Genomic DNA, 17,901 nt, shown 5'->3' on the forward strand with positions numbered 1-17,901 from the left:
GCTATACATATGTACTATGGCGTGCTATGACTATATACAATACAATTATAGTGCTGTCTACATAACATGCTATAAGTCTGTGTCAAATGCTATCTAAGCCAACAGAAATGCTATGTAAGGGGTTAGGGTAAGTGCTATGGGCCATGATGGAGTCTGAAAAGGTGGGTTTTCAGGCTACGGCGGAAGATTGGGAGTGATGCTGCAGTTCTGACTGCAATGGGAAGTGCATATATACGTATACATCTATTTGTCTTGTCTAAACTTTATAATAGATAAAAGACTGTCCTGACTTTAATACATACATTCAACAAATTCAGTATGTGTGGTGCACACTGAATCAGGCACTGTGTGTGTGTGTGTGTGTGTGTGTGTGTGTGTGTGTGTGTGTGTGTGTGTGTGTGTGTGTGTGTGTGTGTGTGTGTGTGTGTGTGTGTGTGTGTGTGTGTGTGTGTGTGTGTGTGTGTGTGTGTGTGTGTGTGTGTGTGTGTGTGTGTGTGTGTGTGTGTGTGTGTGTGTGTGTGTGTACGTACAACAGGTCTGTCAAAGCTCCGCCCCTCACCTGACTCATCTGAGACGGTATGATTGCACTTTGGATCAAACGCACAACTTCCAGCGAGGAGGACAGACTGTGTTTCCATCCACAGCTACAGGAGGGAATAGTGACCCAGACCACTGGAACAACCTGCTGCTGACTCTGTCAACTGAATGGACTTTAACAAGAGCCTGCACGATTCACTGCGAAAGTAAACTTCAGGGAACATTCTAGAAGACAAAGTGTTACCACAACTGACTGGCTGGATTTCCTGTCTTGAGCAGAGTGTTTGTAGCTTTACTGAAAAGGCAAAATGGCTGCCAAGGTGTGTCTTTCGGAAGAGGACTTTTCCTGCACTGTGTGTCACAACATCTTTAAAGATCCTGTTGTCCTGTCATGTAGCCACAGCTTCTGTAAAGCCTGTCTGCAGGACTGGTGGAAAGGGAAGGAAATAAAGGAGTGTCCAGTTTGTAAGAGGAGAAATTCAATGGGGTTTCCACCTCGTAACCTGGCTCTGAAGAACCTGTGTGAGGCCTTCATACAGGAGAGACAGAGAACGTCAGCAGGCTCTGAGGATCTCTGCAGTCTGCATGCTGAGAAACTCAAACTGTTCTGTCTGGAATGCCAACAGCCAGTGTGTCTTGTGTGTCGAGATTCTAAAAAACAGACCGGCCACAGAATCAGGCCCGTCGATGAAGCTTCTCTGGATCACAAGGAGGAGGTCCAGAAATCACTGAAGCCTTTACAGGACAAACTGGAGGTCTTTAATAAAACTAAAACAAACTACGATCAAACAGCAGAACACATTACGTTCCAGACCCGACACACAGAGACGCAGATGAAGGAACAGTTTAAGAAGCTTCATCAGTTTCTACATGATGAAGAGGAGGCCAGGATCACTGCACTGAGGGAGGAAGAGCAGCAGAAGAGTCAGATGATGAAGGAGAAGATGGAGGGTCTGAACAGAGACATATCAACCATTTCACACACGATCAGAGCCATAGAGGAGGAGCTGAGAGCTGAACACATCTCATTCCTGCAGAACTACAAGACCACGATGGAGAGAGTCCAGCTCACACTGCAGGACCCACAGCCGGTCTCAGGAGCACTGATAGAGGTGGCCAAACACCTGGGCAACCTGGCCTTCAGAGTCTGGGACAAGATGAAGGACATTGTCTCCTACACTCCGGTCATTCTGGACCCCAACACTGCCCATCCAGAATACACCCTGTCTGATGATCTGACCAGCGTGACATGGGGAGAGATACAGAAGCTCCCTGACAATCCAGAGAGATTTGACCAGAGAGGCCTTGTCCTTGGTTCTGAGGGCTTTAACTCAGGGAGTCACAGCTGGGATGTTGAGGTTGGAGACAATACACACTGGGAAGTAGGTGTGTTAGCAGAGTCCTTTCAGAGGAAGGGAACCACATGGGGTCCAGGCTGGATAATATACTTACATGAAGGTAAATACGGAGCACTCTCCTCAGGGTCATCCAGGGTTCTCTCATTGAAGCAGAAGCCTCAGAGGATCAGAGTCCAACTGGACTGGAATGAAGGAAAGCTGTCATTCTGTGATCCTGATACTAACACACACATACACAACTTCACACACAGGTTCACTGACACACTCTTTCCATGCATTTTCACTGGTCCTGGTGGTACTCTGAAGATCTTACCTAGATCTGTCTAACTCTGGACATGGATGATGATGATGATAAATGATAGATAGCGTGTTGATAAAAAATGCTTTTTATTTTCTACAAATTAAACATCAGTAGTGGTAATAATGTTAACATGTATAACCTGATATTGATGCTGACAGTGGCAATAGTTATAATATTGGTGGTTAGAGGTATACTTTAACCCATTACGACGTGAGCCTTCTAAATCAGTACTTCTCACACTTTCAAAATATTTTTGTGTAATAATTGACATTGAAGGGAAAACTTATACGTCATAATTACGTAAACGAGCAAATCAGCCAACCAATCACAGCACCAACAGGCATTCTGATTGGCCAGTATGAGATGATGATGTGCGATGATAAGAGCGCCCCTCACTTCACACGTGGGAAGTCCAAAGGCATCCACACCCCCATTTCCATCAAAGGGTCATCTGTCGACATAGTTGATAACTTTAAATTCCTGGGCATACACATCACAGACACATTCACATGGTCACTCAACAACGAGTACATCCTCAAGAAGGCGCAGCAGCGACTGTACTTTCTGAGGCGCCTTAAAAAATTTGGCTTAAGTACAAAAGGACTAGTGAACTTTTATCGCTGTATAATTGAAAGTGTCTTAACTGGCTGTATCACAGTGTGGTACGGTAACACGACCGCTCAGGACTGCAACAGGTTGCAGAGGACCATTAAAACAGCAGCTAAAATCATCGGCACTACAGAATTACCCAGTCTCCATAACATCTACACCACTCGCTGTATGAAAAAAGCCCATAACATCATGGAAGACACCAGCCACCCCGCAAATACCCTGTTCAAACTACTCCCCTCCAAAAAACGCTACCAGAGCATCAAATCTCGTACCACCCGTCTCAGTAACAGTTTTTACCCCCAGGCAGTCAGGCTGCTGAACAGCTGACCTTGAACTGTATTGCACTTCACTTCACTTGCACTTTTCTTTTCCTGTTTTTTTGTCTTTTCTTGCACTATAGATGTTTGTTTATGTCCTGTGTATGTAAGACGGAGAGTGCTCTGAGCAAAATAAATTTCATTGTATGTATACTCTGTATCTATACAAATGACAAATAAACCTGAACCTGAACCTGAACCTGGTGTGGTGTGGTATGCTGTTTGCAGTGTTTTTGGCAGCAAATTTTGATTTTAGTTTTAGTCACATTTTAGTCACCTGGAATGTCTTAGAGTTAGTCTAGTTTTAGTAAACTAAATGTCATAAGATTTTTAGTCGACTAAAATGTATTTTGGCGGGCCTCGATGCCGTCGTAATGACTGTTTTTACACTTGCTGAAAAGTGGATCTCTTGTCCACTATAGAACCTTCCAAACATTTTAGTCTAGTTTTTATTTGTTGACGAAATTGTCAATACATTTAGTCTTATAGTTTTAGTCATCATAGCTTAGTTTTCATTTAGTTTTCGTCAGTGAAAAATGGCAGTCGACGAACAATTGTCGTCTTAGTTTCAGTCGAGGGAATCAACACTGCTGGTGTGATGTGTGTGTACTATCGGTAGATACTCTAAACCCAAATGGATCAACACTGCTGGTGTGATGTGTGTATACTATCGGCAGATACTCAACACTGCTGGTGTGATGTGTGTATACTATCGGTAGATACTCAACACTGCTGGTATGATGTGTGTATACTATCGGTAGATACTCAACACTGCTGGTATGATGTGTGTATACTATCGGTAGATACTCTAAACCCAAATGAATCAACACTGCTGGTGTGATGTGTGTATACTATCGGTAGATACTCAACACTGCTGGTATGATGTGTGTATACTATCGGTAGATACTCTAAACCCAAATGAATCAACACTGCTGGTGTGATGTGTGTATACTATCGGCAGATACTCAACACTGCTGGTGTGATGTGTGTATACTATCGGCAGATACTCAACACTGCTGGTGTGATGTGTGTATACTATCGGCAGATACTCAACACTGCTGGTGTGATGTGTGTATACTATCGGCAGATACTCAACACTGCTGGTGTGATGTGTGTATACTATCGGCAGATACTCAACACTGCTGGTGTGATGTGTGTATACTATCGGCAGATACTCAACACTGCTGGTGTGATGTGTGTATACTATCGGTAGATACTCTAAACCCAAATGGTCGGATTCGGACCGGGAGCAAAATAAGGTGTTGGTGACGTCCTGTCCCGTGCTAACGGTTTGTCCTGTGCTTCCTCTCCCGCTAGGCATCCTTGCTTTCGGCGTGAAAGAGTCTGCCATCGTGAACAAGGTGTTCACGGTCATAAACATCGTGGTGTTGGTGTTCGTCATCATCTCCGGCTTCATAAAGGGAGACGTTGACAACTGGTGCATCAGTGTGGACGCCGTCCTCAACGCATCGATATACGGGTATGAACCCTTCCTGTTACTGTTACGGACACACTTCCACTCCATTCACACAGCGTAGCATGTTTATAAAACCCACACACAGTGTAAACCCCAGTGTTAGTTCAACTCTGAGAGTGTAACTGTAAGGGTAGATCTTTATTTTGTTTTTGTCACATTCTCTTTTTTTATCCCACAATTTTTGTAACCCATTTCTTTTAGTTTTCACCCAGTGTGAAATATTGTAATCCTGGGCACTATACACTCCTTCTGCCAACCTGGGGAGAGCAACGGACTGACCTCATGCTTCCTTCAATGCATGAGGAGTCCAAGCCGCTTCTTTTCACCCCACAGGGGGGGGAGTTTCCCCGGTATAGGACATAGCATGTGGAAGGAACACGTTATTCCAACCAGTTCCTTTGGAGCCAGTATAGAGACCAGGATTGAGGACTCTGCAAGTCTCCTACTCCTACTATTAAATGTTTGGCTCAGACAGTAAAACATCTCCATGAATGTATTCAAGGCTTCATGGGGTTTAAATGCTCATTAATCGATAGAAAATAAGTCATGTTAACAATGTGCCGTGCACGAGTAATTAACACTCATGGCCGGATTCTATTCCAGAAACCAGAGCTATCTGAACCAGACCACCATGTAACACTCATGGCGGTTCTATTCTAGAAACCAGAGCTATCTGAACCAGACCACCATGTAACACTCATGGCGGTTCTATTCTAGAAACCAGAGCTATCTGAACCAGACCACCATGTAACACTCATGGCGGTTCTATTCTAGAAACCAGAGCTATCTGAACCAGACCACCATGTAACACTCATGGCGGTTCTATTCCAGAAACCAGAGCTATCTGAACCAGACCACCATGTAACACTCATGGCGGTTCTATTCCAGAAACCAGAGCTATCTGAACCAGACCACCGGTGACGTGGGCGCGGGCGGCTTCTTTCCTTTTGGGGTGGAAGGAACGTTGGCGGGGGCAGCGACGTGCTTCTACGCTTTCGTTGGTTTCGACTGCATCGCCACGACAGGTATAAATGGAACCATTGTTCCTGGAAGCTTTGTGTTTGTTGTTGTTGTTTATTTCTGTTTTTTGTGCAGTCTGTGTTTTTATTTCTTTACTGCACAGCTGCCCCCCTTTGCCAACTTGTAGACTTATGTACTGTTCTTTATGAACTTTTAATCTTTTAAACCAATGACCTCTTCCTACAGGAAAGGATAAGCCTTCTGGCTTCTTCCCTTCCTTGCATTGTATTTTTGTTCTTTGATATGTTATTGTCTATTTTTTTGTACTACATGCTAAATAAATAAACCTAAACCTAAAACCTAAAGCTTTGCCCTTGAACACAGACAGCACACATTATGTGTGGATTATTTTATGATTAATTTATACAAACAACATATCACACACTCACACTCACATGAGCAGCTAATATTATGGTCCTACCGTCCAGTGCAACTAGCAGTAGTGTGGAGTTTAGACGCCCCAAATGATGGGTACAAATGTATTTATTGTTTTCTGATTTAAACACAGGACAGAATACTTTTAAATACCCCCCCCAAAAAAAACAAAAACAGGATAATCAGATACACTATGATTATACTAGGAGGAAGATTTTATTCTTATTTATTTTCTTCAAAGAAATGTACAGAAAGTGTTAAAATGTTGTGTTAAAAACATTTTTGATACATGATGTACTTTTACTCAAGTAAATTTAGAATTCCAGACTTACTTATAAGTAAAAGTATATCAACACGGCAACTATAGAAATACTCTGTTTAAGTTAAACATGTGAGTGTTTTTAGATAGATAGATAGATCTTTATTTGTCATTGTACAACGAAATTAAAAGTGCCAACCAATCAGTGCATCATATCACAAAACAACATATAATGTACAAGCTAAAAGAAAAACACACATGACTTCTTGTTATTGCACAACCCCAGCAGCACTAATGCACAAACATGTCATTAGTGTGGTTGCCCGAATGGGCAACCAGACTCTTGTAACTGTGATACTTTATGATTCTTTCACTGGAGTAGTCTTTATTTTGACGCTTTATACCTCCCACACTGTATGCTGTACGCACTTGAGCCATATGTCAAATTGACCGGAAAAATCGGGAATCGTGTGTATTTTGTTAAGAGAAATGTTGTATAGTTTAATTGATATTAATTTATTAGTGAATTAAATTTCCCCATTGACATGAATGGGAAAAGGCAAAAATTCACATAAAAGTATTTGTTCCTCGGTGACTGTAATCACTATAGTTACAAAACTTTTAGGGATAATTCAACATTATCCCTAAAATTATTTAACCCTAAAAGTTTATCGGTCGGCCTCATGGTGGCGCTATAACAGCCCACTTTACCTTTTGGCTTATAACTCTTGAACCGTAGGTCGTAAAATCAAAATTATTTTTTCCCTGGATTCCTTGGGTCATGACGCATCTCCCCATATCGGCCACGCCCATTTCCGCCATGATAGATTTTCCGCCATTTTGAATTTTGTCCAAAACACACTTTTTGCTTTTCCTCCTACAGATTTTGTCCAAATCTCACAGAAATCGGCACACGTGATCTCTGGACCCATCCAATAAAAACTGAGCCGCAGAATTTTGAAAGTGCGTATCGTTCGGCCGTAATCGTCTTCCGAAGTTAGTAGGAGGGGCCTATATCACAAAAAAATCCATAAATCACGAACGGAATGTCCAATCCATCCCAAATTTCAATCACATGTCCGGGGTGGTTCAATCAACCAAGTTCTAAAAGCAATTCCATTTTCATCCATAGGGGGCGCCGCAAATGCGAGAAATGTAACCGTTTGTCGCAAAAACATGAATTTCGGGGGTTAAATCCCCTCCGAATTACTTACGCATGATCTAAGGCGTGACTTGAAATTGTAATTGGCTGGCAATACTAGTGGGAGGGGCATATGTAAGCCACTGCGGCAACCACACTCTGCAATTTTTTTAAATTGCGAATTTTCTAGTTTCAGCTGTTATCGCACAACAAACCCTTATTGTACTTAGGATAGCAGAGAAAACTAAAATGTGTTGCAGCAACAGATCATTTCTTAGCAGCATTGAGTGCAACTACCGCTGTGGGATAGAAGCTGTTACTGAATCTGTTGGTCTTGGACTTGATCACTCTGTACCGTCTGCCTGATGGCAACAGTTCAAACAGTGAGTGAGCGGGGTGGGAAGTGTCTTTCATAATGTTCATAATGTTTTGTGATGCCGATGGACGTAAAACGTGTGTTTATATAATAAATAACGCCCTCCAGGAGAGGAAGTCCAGAACCCCCAGAAGTCCATCCCCGTGGGCATCGTGGCGTCGCTGCTCATCTGCTTCCTGGCGTACTTCGGCGTGTCGGCCGCCCTCACCCTGATGATGCCCTACTACCTGCTGAGCGCCAACAGCCCGCTGCCCGTGGCCTTCTCCTACATCGGCTGGGGCCCCGCCAAGTACGCCGTGGCCGTGGGATCGCTCTGCGCCCTGTCTACCAGGTATGGGATGTTATGTTGTTGTGGCCGTGGGCTCGCTCTGCGCCCTGTCTACCCAGGTATGGGATGTTATGTTGTTGTGGCCGTGGGGTCAATCTGTGCACTGTCTATACAAGGTATGGGATGTTATGTTGTTGTGCCCGTGGGCTCGCTCTGCGCCCTGTCTACCCAGGTATGGGATGTTATGTTGTTGTACCCGTGGGCTCACTCTGTGCCCTCTCTACCAGGTATGGGATGTTATGTTGTTGTGGCCGTGGGCTCGCTCTGCGCCCTGTCTACCCAGGTATGGGATGTTATGTTGTTGTGCCCGTGGGGTCAATCTTTGCACTGTCTCTACAAGGTATGGGATGTTATGTTGTTGTGGCCGTGGGGTCAATCTTTGCACTGTCTCTACCAGGTATGGGATGTTATGTTGTTGTGCCCGTGGGGTCAATCTTTGCACTGTCTACTGTCTAAGGTATGGGATGTTGTTCTGTAACGTGTGTGTGTGTTGAAGACGTTATTATAGTGACACTTCACTATCATTTATACTCAAAATAGTCTCTCCAGACAGAATGAGGCTCACACAACTTACTGTAGTACATCAGACAGAATGAGGCTCACACAACTTACTGTAGTACATCAGACAGAATGACGGATCACACAACTTACTGTAGTACATCAGACAGAATGACGGCTCACACAACTTACTGTAGTACATCAGACAGAATGACGGCTCACACAACTTACTGTAGTACATCAGACAGAATGACGGCTCACACAACTTACTGTAGTACATCAGACAGAATGACGGCTCACACAACTTACTGTAGTACATCAGACAGAATGACGGCAACACAACTTACTGTAGTACATCAGACAGAATGACGGCTCACACAACTTACTGTAGTACATCAGAATGACGGCTCACACAACTTACTGTAGTACATCAGAATGACGGCTCACACAACTTACTGTAGTACATCAGACAGAATGACGGATCACACAACTTACTGTAGTACATCAGACAGAATGACGGCTCACACAACTTACTGTAGTACATCAGACAGAATGACGGCTCACACAACTTACTGTAGTACATCAGACAGAATGACGGCTCACACAACTTACTGTAGTACATCAGAAGTGACGGCTCACACAACTTACTGTAGTACATCAGACAGAATGACGGCTCACACAACTTACTGTAGTACATCAGACAGAATGACGGCTCACACAACTTACTGTAGTACATCAGACAGAATGACGGCTCACACAACTTACTGTAGTACATCAGACAGAATGACGGCTCACACAACTTACTGTAGTACATCAGACAGAATGACGGCTCACACAACTTACTGTAGTACATCAGACAGAATGACGGCTCACACAACTTACTGTAGTACATCAGACAGAATGACGGCTCACACAACTTACTGTAGTACATCAGACAGAATGACGGATCACACAACTTACTGTAGTACATCAGACAGAATGACGGCTCACACAACTTATTGTAGTACATCAGACAGAATGACGGCTCACACAACTTACTGTAGTACATCAGAATGACGGCTCACACAACTTACTGTAGTACATCAGAATGACGGCTCACACAACTTACTGTAGTACATCAGACAGAATGACGGCTCACACAACTTACTGTAGTACATCAGAATGACGGCTCACACAACTTACTGTAGTACATCAGACAGAATGACGGCTCACACAACTTACTGTAGTACATCAGACAGAATGAGGCTCACACAACTTACTGTAGTACATCAGACAGAATGACGGATCACACAACTTACTGTAGTACATCAGACAGAATGACGGCTCACACAACTTACTGTAGTACATCAGACAGAATGACGGCTCACACAACTTACTGTAGTACATCAGACAGAATGACGGCTCACACAACTTACTGTAGTACATCAGACAGAATGACGGCTCACACAACTTACTGTAGTACATCAGACAGAATGAGGGCTCACACAACTTACTGTAGTACATCAGACAGAATGACGGCAACACAACTTACTGTAGTACATCAGACAGAATGACGGCTCACACAACTTACTGTAGTACATCAGAATGACGGCTCACACAACTTACTGTAGTACATCAGAATGACGGCTCACACAACTTACTGTAGTACATCAGACAGAATGACGGCTCACACAACTTACTGTAGTACATCAGACAGAATGACGGCTCACACAACTTACTGTAGTACATCAGACAGAATGAGGCTCACACAACTTACTGTAGTACATCAGACAGAATGACGGCTCACACAACTTACTGTAGTACATCAGACAGAATGACGGATCACACAACTTACTGTAGTACATCAGACAGAATGACGGACACACAACTTACTGTAGTACATCAGACAGAATGACGGCTCACACAACTTACTGTAGTACATCAGACAGAATGACGGCTCACACAACTTACTGTAGTACATCAGACAGAATGACGGCTCACACAACTTACTGTAGTACATCAGACAGAATGAGGCTCACACAACTTACTGTAGTACATCAGACAGAATGACGGCTCACACAACTTACTGTAGTACATCAGACAGAATGACGGCTCACACAACTTACTGTAGTACATCAGACAGAATGACGGCTCACACAACTTACTGTAGTACATCAGAAGTGCTGAAAAAGAGAACATAGAGGGTATGCGCCTGACATCATCATCATCATCATCATACTGTAGTACATCAGACAGAATGACGGCTCACACAACTTACTGTAGTACATCAGACAGAATGACGGCTCACACAACTTACTGTAGTACATCAGAAGAGCTGAAAAAGAGAAAATGGAGGGTACGCGCATGACATCATCATCATACCCGGAGGCAAAGACTAAAATAGGGTCCATTTTGCATCCCAAAACGCCGTTTATAGTTAAGGGACGCAATAAAACAACGACCTCTGCATCCACGGGATGCACTACTGTAGGCTACTACTGTACTGTTTTTTATTCTAGTTTATTTTGCTAGCTTTAGTCATAATAATAATTTCTTCTTCTGTTTTCTACATGAATATAACCATATAAAAGTTAAATGCTGCAATTTGTAAAAATGGCAAAATATGACTCCTAACGTACGCTGTTGAAGTGGGACTCATAAAATGTCCCTGGGACTCATTTCTAAAAGACCATCCCTGCAACCCGGGACTCATTACATTGAAAACCTTTTTACATCATTGAGGAGGTTTTGCAGGAACGCCTAATGAGTGGCAAAAAACTACTTTCTGGCCTTGACAGCCCATACATCCACACTGTAAAGTCCTATATCTGATAGCATTAAACAATGTTAAACATCGTTAAACTTCACCACTTGATTTGCCATAGGGCCTACCTTACTCTTCCGCCTCTTGTAAAGTCAAGTCAAATTTTATTCTATCCCAATATGATGTCACAAAAATGGCCCAAAGGGCTGTACACAAAAACAAGCAGTATTAAAAAATACATTAACAAAAACAAGTAGCCTACTGCTATTTAGCATTAATGAGCTGGTCAGAGTAGTGCTTAGTTCAGACTATAGGTGATGCAAATTAATGTATATTGTAGTCAGCTGCAATAGCAGAAATGGACATTCTGAAATATAATTGAAATTTTCAAAGTATATATTTTCATGAACGGAAATGAAAAACGGGATGACATCTTCTTGATACAACTAACAACTTGTGTGAGGCACAGACAGACTCTCTGTAACATTGAACAGTTTGTCTGTCTTGACTTATTATTAATTGCCTTCACAATATATCTCATAAGGGTGTATTTTGTATGCTTTCCCGTCCACAGCCTCTTGGGGGCGATGTTTCCCATGCCTCGCGTGCTCTTCGCCATGGCGAGGGACGGCCTGCTCTTCAAGCCTCTCAGTCAGATGAGTGACAGACAGAGTCCTGTCATCGCCACTCTGGTGTCTGGGGTCGTAGCAGGTAAAACCGCCAGTTCATGTTGTTCTTTTCATATCAAGGACCCCCTTTTACAGTCAGACCCCCATTTAAAAAAAGTTGTGTCATGGACCGCCAAAAGAGAATATTTGTCAACATTTGCCAATGCTTGGACTCCTCAAGCATTGAAGGAAGCATGAGGTCAATCCGTTGCTCTCCCCAGGTTGGCAGAGGGAGTGTAGGGAGCGCCCAGGATTAGACAATTGACACTGCATGGGTTACAAAAATCGTGGGATAAAACAATGCTGTACTTATACTGTGTGTGTGTGTGTGTGTGTGTGTGTGTGTGTGTGTGTGTGTGTGTGTGTGTGTGTGTGTGTGTGTGTGTGTGTGTGTGTGTGTGTGTGTGTCTCCAGCTATCATGGCTCTACTGTTTGACCTGAAGGCCCTGGTTGACATGATGTCCATTGGAACTCTCTTTGCCTATACTCTGGTTGCCATATGTATCCTGATACTCAGGTACCCATATGTATCCTGATACTCAGGTACTCATATGTATCCTGATACTCAGGTACCCATATGTATCCTGATACTCAGGTACTCATATGTATCCTGATACTCAGGTACTCATATGTATCCTGATACTCAGGTACTCATATGTATCCTGATACTCAGGTACTCAGGAAACACACACACACACACACACACACACACACACACACACACACAGATCTACAAGCTCATAGCGCGAGTGGCGCTACACTTGTAGGTCTGCTATTTTTGAAAAATCTAAGAACCACTGACATAGAAACATAGCTTTTTCAGAATACTGTCAGGATGTAGAAGACATTTTTAGAATCTGATCTCAGGTCAAAATGTGTTAAAAGAAAAGTAAGTACTGTTTGTCCACCACTGACCAATGCCATCCGATGGTTGAATCATATCTGCTGTCTTACTGACAGGTACGAGGCTGATCTAAGTGAAGAACCAGTCCAGTCCAGTCCAGAAGAGTCCTTCACGGTGGCCGGGCTTTTGTTTCCTCCGTCACAACCCACCGCTCGAACCTCATCCAACGTGACAGTGCTGGCAGTTATAATGAGTATGACATCATCTTACTATGGAACCTCATCCAACGTGACAGTTATAATGAGTATGACATCATCTTACTATGGAACCTCATCCAACGTGACAGTTATAATGAGTATGACATCATCTTACTATGGAACCTCATCCAACGTGACAGTTATAATGAGTATGACATCATCTTACTATGGAACCTCATCCAACGTGACAGTTATAATGAGTATGACATCATCTTACTATGGAACCTCATCCAACGTGACAGTTATAATGAGTATGACATCATCTTACTATGGAACCTCATCCAACGTGACAGTTATAATGAGTATGACATCATCTTACTATCGAACCTCATCCAACGTGACAGTTATAATGAGTATGACATCATCTTACTATCGAACCTCATCCAACGTGACAGTTATAATGAGTATGACATCATCTTACTATGGAACCTCATCCAACGTGACAGTTATAATGAGTATGACATCATCTTACTATGGAACCTCATCCAACGTGACAGTTATAATGAGTATGACATCATCTTAGGTAGCACTTTCTAGACTTGGATAGCATTTGAAACAGACTTATAGCATGTCATGATGTAGACAGCACAATAATTGCATTGCATGTAGTCATAGCACTATATTATTAATTTACCCAGGGAAGTAGCTGAGCACAGGTGCTCATTTTCAGCAACGCCCTGCACATAGAAAAACACACACACACACACACACACACACACACACACACACACACACACACACACACACACACACACACACACACACACACACACACACACACACCAGTACAACCACAGTCTTATACTACTCCAGGGGGAGCAGTTGGGGGTTCAGTGCCTTGCTCAAGAGCACTTCAGCGGTGTTGGGTGAGTGATGACAATCACTTCCCCACCCAGAGTTTTCCTGCCCGTCCGGGGAATCGAACCGGCAACCTTTCGGCAACAAGGGCGCTCCTCTAACCCTTAGGCTACCGCTGACCCACGTCATAGTACATAATGTATAGCATAGTATTATGTATAGTTTATATGTATAGTGTCATTATATAGATATGTTCTAGTTACGTTCTTAGCTTACGCATGTTTCATGATAAATGTATTCTATATATGTGATGTATTCCCATGCTTTTTTGTTCTTGCCTAATGTAAATCGCTCTGGATTAAGTGCGTCTGCTAAATGCCTCAATTGTAAAATGTATTCTTACTATAGTGTCATAAATGTTTGAATGTGTTGTGTATTATGTGTAGTATCTTCATATAATGGAGGCAGCACTAACCAATAGAGCTGTCACGATGACATTTAAGTAGACCTCTAATTGTCACGCAAATAATTGTGATTGATGATTTAATTGTGTTTTTTTTTGGCATTGGACATACGAATACATATACTTTTGGGCTTCGTTATCAAAACTTGCAGAGGGCAGATATGACAAATGACTTACATTTATTGGCGGTGGCTCAGGGGTAGAGTGGCCGGATGGCAACCGCAAGGTTCCCAGTTCGAACCCGGGCTCCCCCAGAGTTACTGTCGAAGTGTCCTTGAGGAAGACACTGAACCCATACTTGCTCCTGATGTGCTGGTTGGTGCCTTGCATGGTTTCCACCGCCATGTGTGTGTGAATGTGTGAATGTAATGCACAATCTATGTAAATGAATGTATGAATAAAGGCGCTACATAAATGCACCATTTATTTGTTTATATACAGTCCTGTTAGCTGTTCTGCTGAGCCTCCTCATCAGCCAGGCTGCAGCCTCCCTGCAGAGCCAGGAGTGGTGGAGCGTCCTGGGGGTCACCGTGCTCACAGCGCTGCTGGTGCTCACCGCCCTGGGCTTATGGAGACAACCTCAGAGCACCTCCAAGGCTGCTTTCATGGTAGGTTGTTGTTAATATGGAGACAACCTCAGAGCACCTCCAAGGCTACTTTCATGGTAGGTTGTTGATATGGAGACAACCTCAGAGCACCTCCAAGGCTGCTTTCATGGTAGGTTGTTAATATGGAGACAACCTCAGAGCATCTCCAAGGCTGCTTTCATGGTAGGTTGTTGATATGGAGACAACCTCAGAGCACCTCCAAGGCTGCTTTCATGGTAGGTTTTGGTCCTTGAATCCCCACACGGATTAGAAAGTAGTAACCTAGAGCCGTAAATTCCTGCCTCTTTGTTGAATTTAGTTAACTTTTTTTTTTCCACTTAATTTTTATTGAAGGAAAAAACAGACAAGAAAAACAACAAACAAGACTATATGGAAAGAAAAAGAAAAGACAAAAAGCAAAAGAAACAAGGCTGCATTTTTCATATTACAAAATACATTCAATGAAATCCTATTGCAATATCGCTAGGCTGAGAGAAGAGATTCCACTTTTCCCACTTTTTATAGAATTTATCCTCTTGTAGTCCAAGTATGAATGTTTTACATAGCATACAGTTCCTCAATAGAATTTAGTTAACTTTTTAACACCATTTCCGTGATTTGATTTGTCAAGAGTACAATGAAGTGACAAAACAAATCAGGGAACTCGAGCGAGTCCAGGCTAACATTTTGTGGCACAAAATGATGTCTAAAATAGTAAATCCATAAATGTCATATTCTGCATGCTCCGTTGGATGCGCTCTCGTCTACACTCATTGAAAATGACACAGAATTCCAGATCTCAGACGGCACGTGGATTGAATACAAATAATGTTGAGCATGAATAGATATATTTGGGTCAATTAATTCACGACAGGTTAGAATGAAAATCCTCAAAACGTGTCGCTTTGAACAGCATTCTTGTGGATTTTTTTTTGTACGGGTAGCCAACAGTTTTCACTCGCTTTGTCTCCCTAATTTAATCGTTATGCCATTTAATTCCTCCCTACACACATGTCTGTGTTGTCACTGCTGTTGTATCCTACTGAGGAGCCCCCACCGGGAGGAGGTACTGTTGTATCCTACTGACTCAACCTGCCAGTGAGGAGCCCCCACCGGGAGGAGGTACTGTTGTATCCTACTGACTCAACCTGCCAGTGAGGAGCCCCCACCGGGAGGAGGTACTGTTGTATCCTACTGACTCAACCTGCCAGTGAGGAGCCCCCACCGGGAGGAGGTACTGTTGTATCCTACTGACTCAACCTGCCAGTGAGGAGCCCCCACCGGGAGGAGGTACTGTTGTATCCTACTGACTCAACCTGTCAGTGAGGAGCCCCCCCTGGGAGGAGGTACTGTTGTATCCTACTGACTCAACCTGCCAGTGAGGAGCCCCCACCGGGAGGACGTACTGTTGTATCCTGAGTGAGGAACCCTCTCCGGGAGGACTACTCCTCAATCCAACACTCCCTGCCGACATGCGCTGCCCCAGCCCGTATAAGAGTATGTGCAATGATGACCAATATCAATATCGGCTTCCATCCCCTGAGCCAATTGTGTTTCGGATAGACGCCCGACAAAGCCGATCGATGCACCACAGGTGGATCTGCGCTGTAGTACGGTCAAGTAGGGCATTCATAATCTACGAAAAAACACAACAGATTAAAATGGAGATGAGAGAATGGCTCTGGAGAGGGAAGTCTGGAGCGCTCTGCTGGAGCTGTTGCTCCCGCGACCCGACGACGGATAAGCGGTTGAAGATGGATAGATTAGAGGTTTTTGCCCAATACATCAAATAACACATGTTGTAACTTTTCTTAATTGTTTTACAGGTTTGCTCATCTACTTTTGTTACGGCATGCAGCACAGTGTGCAAAAGCAGCGGAATCAGAACGCGCACAGTCAACACGTCAACGTTCAAAGCATCAACGCAAACATGGAGCCAAAGTTCGACAACTTCTCTATGCCTGACCTGTGATGTGATACATTTCACTGTTGGCAACCCATTAAGACATGGAACGTACCTGTGTCAGCTTAGCTTTTAACCACTCTAGCCATTATGTTAAAGGTATATTCAGTGATTTCACTTAATTCAAATATCACTTCTTTTTTAGTTTTGTTGTGATAATCCTCCCTACTATAGAGCGTCGCAGTCCCGCCCCCTACCAGGGCCCAGGAAATGATTCTCCGTTCATTTTCCTCATAGACATTCCAAAAAGTATTTATTTAAAGACGTTTATCCCGCGGACAAAGCCAACTCGAGTCGTGACAACTCATGACACAAACACAATATTTTGGACCAAAAAATTATTACAAAGAAGGAAAAAACAGGGCGGACCGGGTTTTTTTCCAAATCACCCAAATCACTGAATGCTCCTTGTAGATGTTTAAAAGAAATTGTGAAAATGTGGTACAAATCTTTGAATATATACTGTATTCTTTCACAGCTTACGTTTTTAACTCAAATTTTTGCTTCTGGGGGGTGCCTGGCTGGCAACATTTTCGGATGGGATCAGCTGCCGAATAGGGATAATTCTGGGGGTCCTTGACATGAAATAGTTTGAGCACTGCTGATCCTAGAAACATAGGTTATTCCGAAAACCTATAGAAGACATTTGTAGAATCTGGTCTCAGGTCTTAATGGGTTATTATTTCAGAAGTGGGTTGTATATCCAGTTCTGGCTGGTGCTGGTCACACACATTTCACTGCCCCTGACAAATTATGACAGTACTGTCCTTAAGTACAAATCTGAGGTACTTTATTACTTCACTTGACTATTTACTCCACTATATCTCAGAGTCGAATATTGTACTTTTACTCCACTACAATTATTTGAAAACTTTAGTTACAATTAATTTACTTTAATGATTTTGATTTATATTACAAAACACACATTAACCACTTCAGCTCTATACATTTTGGCCATTTGAAAATAGCAGATCTACAA

At 43.0% G+C, this 17,901-nt stretch overlaps 2 protein-coding genes and 1 pseudogene across 3 annotated transcripts in view; all 3 read left to right on the forward strand.

Annotated features, from left to right (window-relative positions):
• The window catches only part of LOC310870958 (cationic amino acid transporter 2-like), a gene marked incomplete at both ends in the record, with an annotated part of 46,144 nt that extends 29,213 nt beyond the window's left edge, over positions 1-16,931 (forward strand). The window contains 8 exons of the mRNA XM_083782356.1: positions 4,443-4,605; positions 5,491-5,627; positions 7,882-8,104; positions 11,917-12,053; positions 12,425-12,527; positions 12,971-13,107; positions 14,814-14,980; positions 16,818-16,931. Coding sequence (XP_083638482.1) covers positions 4,443-4,605; positions 5,491-5,627; positions 7,882-8,104; positions 11,917-12,053; positions 12,425-12,527; positions 12,971-13,107; positions 14,814-14,980; positions 16,818-16,931 — 1,181 coding nt within the window. The remainder of the gene's footprint in view (positions 1-4,442; positions 4,606-5,490; positions 5,628-7,881; positions 8,105-11,916; positions 12,054-12,424; positions 12,528-12,970; positions 13,108-14,813; positions 14,981-16,817) is intronic.
• The window catches only part of LOC310855850 (cationic amino acid transporter 2-like), a 234,442-nt pseudogene that overhangs the window by 177,794 nt on the left and 38,747 nt on the right, over positions 1-17,901 (forward strand). The gene's annotated exons all lie outside the window — the stretch shown is intronic.
• Positions 613-2,222, forward strand: LOC310870974 (E3 ubiquitin-protein ligase TRIM35-like; the record flags this gene model as incomplete). Its single annotated transcript, XM_083782382.1, has 2 exons — positions 613-774; positions 814-2,222. Exon 2 carries the CDS (start codon positions 846-848, stop codon positions 2,220-2,222), a length of 1,377 nt encoding a protein of 458 aa, XP_083638508.1. The 5' UTR covers positions 613-774; positions 814-845.

Source organism: Protomyctophum parallelum, assembly GCF_964188405.1.
Source record: "Protomyctophum parallelum genome assembly, chromosome: 1".
Lineage (NCBI taxonomy): Eukaryota > Metazoa > Chordata > Actinopteri > Myctophiformes > Myctophidae > Protomyctophum > Protomyctophum parallelum.